Source organism: Eimeria tenella, genomic scaffold, assembly GCF_000499545.2.
Source record: "Eimeria tenella Houghton genomic scaffold, Eth_scaff439, whole genome shotgun sequence".
NCBI classification, from domain to species: Eukaryota; Apicomplexa; class Conoidasida; order Eucoccidiorida; family Eimeriidae; genus Eimeria; species Eimeria tenella.
Genome location: NW_013545313.1, coordinates 1 through 8,338, shown reverse-complemented (window position 1 = coordinate 8,338; position 8,338 = coordinate 1). Strand labels below are relative to the sequence as shown.

The window sequence follows — 8,338 nt, the reverse complement described above, 5'->3', positions numbered from 1 at the left end:
GAGGGGCCCCAGGGGCCCCCCGGAGCCCCCGGGGGCCCTTAGGCCCTTTGAGGAGTTTTCTGGAGGCCCCAGGGGCACTTCAAATGCATAAGTTGAAAGCCCTTTTAGAATTTTTAAAGAAAGCTTTGCTAAAGGGGCCCCTAAAGGACTTTTCGCCCCTTATCGAAAACTATAGAGCGCCCCTAGGTAATTATTGCCCCAAAAGGGCCCCTAAAGAGTCTTTTTTAGGCCCTGAGGGGCCCCCTGGGGGCCCCTGGGAGGCCCCCCACGGGCCTGAGGCCCCCCATATACCTCTTGAGGCCCCCTGGGTCCTTCAGGGGGCCCCCTGGAGGTCCTTCGGGGCCCCCTAGGGGCCCCCTGCGGGTCTTTTGGGACCCCTAAGGGGCCCCCTGAGGGTCTTTTGGGGGCCCCAGGGGGCCCCTCGAGGATCTCTCGAGGCCCCCTGAAGGCCCCCAGGGGTCTTTAGGGGGCCCCAAGAGGCCCCCCAGGGGTCCCCTGGGGCCTTGGGGTTTTGTTGTGGGGTTTGAGTTTAATGGGCATGTTCGAGAATGAAAGAAGGAATTAGAGAAAGGTCTCCTGTCTCCACTGCTGCTGAACAAACAGTCTGTGGGGAGACACAGAAGGGGACACTTTGGAGGAGACAACTTGAAGAGTTTGAAATGATAAAAAGAAATTAAAAACAATAAAAAGAAATTAAGAAATTAGAAGAAAATAAAAGGAATTAAAAGAATTAAAAATGATAAAAGAAATAAAACAAAAGAGACAACAGGATACTCATGAGACCACTATGGCCCAGCAGTGCGATGCAGCGCTTTAGGCAACACTAGAGCAGCAAATCCCAAACCCTAATCCCTAAACCCTAAACCCTTAACTCTAAACCCTAAACCTTAAACCCCAAACCCTAAACGCTGAACCCTAGCCCCTAAACCCTACACCCTAAACGCTGAGCCCTAGCCCCTAAACCCTAAACCCTAAACTCTAAACCTTGAACCCCAAACCCCAGACCCTGAACCCTAGCCCCGAAACCCCAAACCCTAAACCCTAAACCCTAAACCCTAAACCCTACCAGGGGGCACGGCGCGTCTTCGAGCAAAAAGCGTCTCCCTTCCACTCCGAAAAAGGAGACAGGTGTCTCCTCAGCGTCTGCTGCCGCCTGTCGAGACACCCGGCAGCGCTCCCTGCACACACGCCCGGCGCAGCAAACCCCACAGCTAGCTAGCTAGCTAGCTAGCTAGCTAGCTGGCTGGCTAGCTAGGTAGCTAGCTAGCTGGCTAGCTGGCTGGCTAGCTAGCTAGCTAGCTAGCTGGTGACAAGGCACTTAGCCAGGTAACTAACTAGCTAGCTAGCCAGCTAGCTAGCTAGCTGGATGGCTAGCTAGGTGGCTCGCTGGATATCTAGCTAGCTAGCTAGGTAGCTAGCTGGGTGCCTAGCTAGCAGCAGTTGGGGCGTTCTTCAAGGACTGCGCCGCTAGCTAGCTGCACAGCATAGCTAGCCATATAGCTAGCTACCTACAGAGCCAGCTAGCTAGCTAGCTAGCTAGCTAGCTGGCTAGTCAGCTAGCTAGCTAGCCAGGCGGCGAGCTAGCTAGCAGCCGCTAGCTAGCTACAGAGGGGCTCCCGAGAGCAACCCAGCAACACCCCCGGCCGACGCGAAGCCCCAACCGTAAACCCTAAACCCTAAACCCTAAACCCTAAACCCTACACTTCTCGCTCGAGGTCCTCAACAACCGCCTGCTGTCCCCTCGCCTCCGGGCTGTCTCTTTTGTTTACAACCAGCAGCAAAGGGGGCCTTCGCTCGCATATTTTCGAGTCGCAGAAAAGTTCAAACAAAAACCTGCGCAAACCCTAAACCCTAAACCCTAAACCCTAAACCGTAAACCGTAAACCCTAAACAGTAAAGCCCAAACCCCAGAGCCCCGAAGCCTTCGGGGCGCTGCCGCAAGAGACCACTTCTGTTCCTCCTCAGCGAAGCGCGAGCGCCCCAAACCCTAAACCCTAAACCCTAAAACCTAAACCCTAGTCTTACTCTGCTGCTGCTTTGAGGGAGGGTTTGTCTGCAGCGTCGACGAAGAATATGAGGAGAGAAGAAGCAGCAGCAGCAGCAAGAGCAGCAGGCCGCAGCCTGGGATGTCCGGGCAAGTCCACAAGTTTAATTGTTTTGTCTCTTTTCAAAGGAGACAAAGGAGACAAACTGTCTCCTTCTTCTGCTGCTGCTGCTGCTGCTGCTGCTGCGCCCCTTGCTGCAGCAGCAGCAGCTGCGGCTGCTTCTGCGATGGTCTTCAGCGGGATGTCGCATCTGTTTTCCTGCAGCAGCAGCCCAGCCGCCAGCCACAAACCCTAAACCCTAAACCCTCGCCAAGTCCCAAACCCTCGCTAAACCCTAAACCACAAACCCCAGTCAAACGCCGAAGCCAAGCCCTGGAAAGCCTGCGTCTCAAGGCCTCCGCGCTAAACCTTAAACCCTAAACCCTAAACTCTAAACCCTAAACACGCGTCTCTCAGCGACCCCGGCAGCTCCGACCCCCAAATTTTCGCCCGCCAACCCTAAACCCTAAACCCTAAACCCTAGAGGGCCCACCGCCATCGAGGGAAGGGTTTGCGTTGTCCCCTTGTTTCTCAAGAAAAGGAGACAGCGAGTTTTGCCAGACCCCGAAGGGCCCAAAAGACACACTTGGAAACACCCAGCTGTCGATACACCCCGCGGCGAAAACAGCCCCCACTGCAGCGCTGCGGCTCACAAGTAAATTAATGAATTTAATTAATTAACTTAAATTAGTTTAATTAATTTAATTAATTAATTAATTAAGTCAATCAATAATCAATCAGGAATAATGTGCTGGTCCTGGCACTGCTTTTGCGCTTTTCCCCACGGTCAGGCGTTCAGCAGAAGGCCCTAAACCCTAAACCCTAGACCCTAAACCCTAGGCACTGAGCTGCAGACCCTTCACCCCACACCCCAAACCCTAAACCCTAAACCCTCATTGCCAGGCCCATGAAGCACGGGAAAAGGCGCCCCAGATGAAATGCAGCAGCCACGGGAAGCAGCAAACGTCACCTCTCGAATCGATCAGGGTTTAGGGTTTAGGGTTTAGGGTTTAGGGTTACCGCGCAAGGCCACCACGCCCAGCGCCGCGTAAAAGGCCACAAGTAGAAGGAGACAGGAGAGCAAGGGGACAGGGGCCCCTAGCAGGGACTCCGCCCTGGCCTGCCCACACAAAACCCTACACCCTAAACTCTAAACCCTAAACCCTAAACCCTAAACCCTAAGCTCCTAACCCTTGGTCCTAAACCCTTGGCCCTAGCTAGGTACATAGCTCTCAACCCTACGCAGTACACTCTAAACCCGAAACCCTAGCTCAAGACCAAAGCCCAACCGAAACCCTTGGCCCTTTGCAACTCTACCCTGGCCTCCGCAAACCAAACCCTAAACCCTAAACCCTAAACCCTAAACCCTACACCCTATCTGACCTGCAGAGCTGCGGCGGGGGCGTTGAAGATTTGCTCCAGCAGGAAAGCCATTGCGAAAAGTGAAGCCAGAGAAAAACCCAGGAGTTTGGTTAGGGTTTAGGGTTTGAAGCTAGGGTTTAGGGTTTAGGGTTTGGGGTCCAGGGTTTTGGAGTTAGGGTTTGCACCTGAGGGTCATGCATGCCCCAAGGCGTTGCTGTGGTGTACGTACACCTCAAGCTCTAGCTAGCGCTGGCTGCTGCTGCTGCTGCTGCTGCAGCTGCTGCTGCTGCTGCTGCTGCTGCATCAGCAGCTACAGCAACTTCCCCTTCCACGGGCACACCCAAACCCTAAACCCTAAACCGTAAACCCTTAAGAAACTCCTGAAGCGTCGGCCCCCGCCCCAGTCGGCTGCGGTGTCTGTACACCTGAGACTCCTGCGGCTGTCGGAGTGTATTCGCTGCTCCTTAATTCAACTATTGATTTTCATTTATTTATTTTGATTTATTTATATTTATTTATATTTATTTATATATATTTATCCTCCTCCTTGGCAGAAGCTGACGGAGAAGCCAAACAGTCTCGGGGCTGCATGCGGCTGCTGCTGCTCACGGCTTCACTGCGAGGGTTTAGGGTTTAGGGTTTAGGGTTTAGGGTTTCAGTTCAAAGAATCCCTGCTCGCCTTGAAGGCAAATTTTGCGTTCATCACATGTAAAGCTTTGGGACACAACTGCTAGGGTTTAGGGTTTAGGGTTTAGGGTTGGGGGTTTGAGGAAGCAGCGCAGCAGTGTGCCTGTCTCGACCCTTAGAAGGCCCACCAAAGGCTTAAATTTAGGGTTTAGGGTTTAGGGCTTAGGCTTCACAGAGGGGCCCCACAAGGGTTTAGGGGGGCCCCTGCGCAGCTGCCAGAAAGCTGCCAAGGGACCCCCAGGGCCCCACGGGGGCCCTCTGGGGCCTTCACGAGAACTTGGGGCCCCCTAGAGGCCCTGGAGGCCACCCAAACTATTAGAGCAGCAGCAGCAGCAGCAACAGCAGCTGCAGGGTTGGCCGTCCCCATGTACAGAACATATTTAGAAGCGTTGGTACTGAAACCCTAAACCCTCAGCAAAACCCTAAACGCTCGGCGGGAGTCTAACCCCTAATAATAAATCTACACCATCCCTCAAACCCTAAACCCTCGCTCAAGCTCGAGCTCTTTGAATAGTATCCTAAGCCCCCGCCCAAACCCTAGTAGCCCCTGGCCCACGACCCAAACTCCCCTCAAAACCTCAAACCCTCGCCAAAACCCTAAACCCTCGCAAAAGTAGGTTGCCGTGCTGTAACACCCTAGACCCTCGACAAAACCCTAAACCCTCGCAAAAGTAGGTTGCCGTGTCGTAAAACCCTAAACCCTAATGACAGGGGCCGCCTTGGGCTGGGCTGCAGGCGCCCTTCCTCTGTGCCCTCCGTCCCAAACCCTGAAAAAGGGTTTCGTATCCTGAACCCTAGCCCCCGAAACCCTAAAGAAGCATTTAGCACCCCAACCCCACACCCTAAACCCTAAACCCAGGACACCAAAAGAGGGTTTGCTGTCCCGGCCCTGCCCCAAACCCTGAAAAAGGGTTTGGTGACCCGACCCGTCCCCGGGCCCTCGAAGGGTCGCATTCCTCCCCATGCTGCGCCATAGAAGAGGGTTTGTTTTGGGGCGCGTAAACCCTAAATTAGGGTTTGGGTCAGGAGCAGCGCATTTCCTGGAGGGCCTGGACGAAGTGGAGGGCGTTGGCGGTGAAGAGCCCCTGGGGCTCTGCGGGGGTTTTGATGAGGCCGAAGAGACACTTGTTGTTTTGTCTCCTCAAAAACAAAACCCTTTCTGCGCTAAGTTCTTCTTGCCCCAAAAGCCTTTCGCCCCGCGCGCTGCGCAAAGTCGCAGAGACCCTCCAGCCCTCTCCGGGCAGCAGCAAAAAGCTCACGAAGGTTTCCACGAGTTGTTCGGGGGCCAGCGACGCCGCGGCCCCCACCAGCACCTGCATGCGCATGCAGCCCCAACGCACGCGCATGCAGCCCCAAAATGCATGCGCATGCGGCCCCATAACGCACGTGCATGCGGCCCCAGAACGCATGCGCGCGCAGCCCCGGGAGTACGTGTGCATGCGGGGTGGGACGCGTGCGCACGCAGCCCCAAGTGGTGTGGGGGATCGAAATAAAAGGAGATAGAAGGAAATACCAAAAGAAACAAAAATTAAAAGAGGCAAAAATAGAAAAAAGGAAATAAATACTTTTGAGGAGACAAGCAGGAGACAAACGGAGGGTCTCGCTACACTCTGCTGAAGTTGACCCCACACCCGAAGCCCTAAACCCTAAACCCTAAACCCTAAACCTCCGTCAAAAGCACCTCTCGCTGCAGCAAAACAGAATATTTAAACGTCAAGGAGACACCCAAGTTTTCCTGCTTCTCGGGCTGTTTTCTCCGCAGCGACGGGAAGGCGAGGGTAAAGTTGTAGCGCTGAGCAGCCAAACCCTAAACCCTAAACCCTAGATCTTGAACCTCAGCAGCCCGCCCGTCCCTTCTTAGCTGCTGGTTCTACTGAGTCACAGCTGCGCACCAGCTGGAACCCCCTTAGGGTTCAGGGCCTAGGGTTTAGGGCCTACGGCCTAGGGTTTAGGGTTTAGGGTTTAGGGTTTAGGGTTTACTCTGGCGGCGAGTTCTATGGGCTGCTCCACAGTGAGGGTCTCCGCAACCTCCGCCGCCTCTTTAAGTGTCTCCATTCGGTTGCGAAGGCCAATGTCATATTCTCTTTGCAAGTTTTGAATTGTGTCCAGGTGCCTCTGCGCAAAACCCTAAACCCTAAACCCTAAACCTTAAAAATCCTAAACCCTGCGCCCTGAACCCTAGACTCTGTAGTGCGGGGCTGCTGCGCCCCCGCAAGCCGTAGAGGCCTCTGCTTAAGAGCCTGAGGCTGAGGCACCGGCGCTGAGCAAAACCCTAAACCCTAAACCCTAAACCCCAAAGTCGAGCCTCTAAAGCTGGGCGCCAGACCCCCCAAAGCCACGCACTAAGAAACCCAAAAGACCAAGAAGGCCTTGAAGCCCCTAAAAACCCTAAACCCCAAACCCCAAACCCTTAACCCCAAACCTGAACCCCAAACCCTAAACCCTAATCGCTAAACGCTAGCCCCTAAACCCCGAGCCCTAGCCTCCATCCCGCAGCCCCTAGACCCCACCCCGCCCACAACCCGAAACCCTAGCCTGACGCCCAGGCCCCTGGCCCAAACCCTAAACCCTAAACCCTAAACCCTAAACCCTCGTGGGGACCTGGATCTGTCGCAGGTAGTTTCTGTGTTTCTTTCTGGCGAGAATGCCTTCTGCAATCCAGCGCATGCATGCAGCAGCAGCTTGGGGCGTGCTGAGGGCGCCGCTGCTGATGCTGCTGCAGCAGGAAGACAGCAGCGCAGCAGCAGCAAAGTCCGGGGGCTCCTGGCTAGCCATGTGGCTAGCCACAGCAGCTAGCTGCGCAGCTAGCTGCTCAGGAGACCCTGCTGTCAAAGGGGGACTCAAACGGAGACACTCAGCTAGCTGCTGCCGCAGGTCTTGGCGTTCGGGGGCTGCGTAGCGCAGCAGCACCGACAGCACCCGCTGCCCGTCCTGCACGCCCCAAACCCTAAACCCTAAACCCTAAACCCTAAACCCTAAACCCTGAACCCTGAACCCTGAACGTGGGTTCTTGAACGCAACCCACTGCCCCGGAACGCAGCACGCCACGGGCTCCTCAGCTAACTGGCAGCAGCAACCCTTCAAACCCTAGCCTTAAACCCTAAACCCTAAACCCTGAACCCTAAACCCTATAGACTTGTGTAAAAACTATTCCGGAAGCTGCAGACGCAGAAGAGGCTCGCATTTCTACCAAAAAAGGCTCGTCACGCAGAAGGCTTGCTACGCAAACCCTAAACCCTAAACCCTAAACCCTAAACCCTACCTTTGTCTCCGCCCGCTGCCGCAGTGCCAGCCGCTGGGGCACAGGCGCGTGCGTGATGCTGCAGTACACCAAGTTTCTCTCGCTGCACGCAAACCCTAAACCCTAAACCCTAAACCCTTTCAGCCGTAAGTGTCACATTTGGAAACACTTTCTATACATGCCGTGAGAGCCAGAGCCCCAAGACGTTCGAACTTCCAAAACTAGGCGTTAACGCGACTAGGGTTTAGGGTTTGGCGGCTAGGGTTTAGGGTTTAGGGTTTAGGGTTTAGGGTTTACGTGATGAGGAAGCGGTGCTCCACCCTAAAAGTGTAGGAGGTTTTTGCTGCCTTGGCGCTTTCCACCATTTGTTTGGAGAAGGGAGGGTCCCGGCCGTCGCTCACGGCTTGAACCTAGCCACAAACCCTAAACCCTAAACCCTAAACCCTCACAGCCCGCCAGCTTGCAGCAACGCCACGCGTACATGCTGCCCTGGTTGCCTAGCAAAGTCGAAAACAGCAGCAGCAGCAGCAGCAGCAACTGCAGCAACAGCCCGAGCAGTATCGGCAGCAGCAGCGGCAGCAACAGTAAAAGCAGCAGCAGCAGCAGCAGCTGCTGCTGCTGCTGCTAGCTCACAATTTTTGCTATAGGGTCGTGAGCAGAGAGGTTTATATAGGCCTCGTACTTTTTGCAGATGTTGATGAGAGCTGCAGCAGCACCCAAACCCTAAACCCCAAACCCTACGTGCTGGCTGGCCAATTCAACTTTAGGGTTTAAGGCTTAGGGTTTAGGGTTTAGGGTTTACATAGCAGGTCCCCGCTGGCCCAGGTGACAAAGTGTTCCTTCATGTCGTAGTGAGATGCAAACAGGTCCATCATTAGCTGCAGCAAAAGCAAAGCAACACTGCTGCTGCTGCTGCTGCTGCTGCTGCTGGTGCTGTTTGCCTCCCACGACGACATGAAGGAAC

At 54.7% G+C, this 8,338-nt stretch overlaps 2 protein-coding genes across 2 annotated transcripts; both read right to left on the bottom strand.

Moving 5' to 3' along the window:
* Positions 1-1,066: 1,066 nt before the first annotated feature.
* On the bottom strand, positions 1,067-3,518 carry ETH_00034315 (signal recognition particle receptor subunit beta, putative; the record flags this gene model as incomplete). The annotated part of the gene is made up of 4 exons (XM_013380065.1): positions 1,067-1,178; positions 1,702-1,833; positions 2,026-2,303; positions 3,468-3,518. Coding segments are annotated over 4 exons (573 nt in total), but the record flags the coding sequence as incomplete, so codon positions are not given.
* Positions 3,519-5,155: 1,637 nt separating this feature from the next.
* Positions 5,156-8,249, bottom strand: ETH_00034310 (regulator of chromosome condensation domain-containing protein, putative; the record flags this gene model as incomplete). The annotated part of the gene is made up of 8 exons (XM_013380064.1): positions 5,156-5,446; positions 5,815-5,925; positions 6,114-6,248; positions 6,735-7,064; positions 7,396-7,477; positions 7,672-7,784; positions 8,008-8,078; positions 8,177-8,249. The coding sequence occupies 8 exons, from the start codon at positions 8,247-8,249 to the stop codon at positions 5,156-5,158; spliced, it is 1,206 nt and encodes a 401-aa protein (XP_013235518.1).
* Positions 8,250-8,338: the final 89 nt, after the last annotated feature.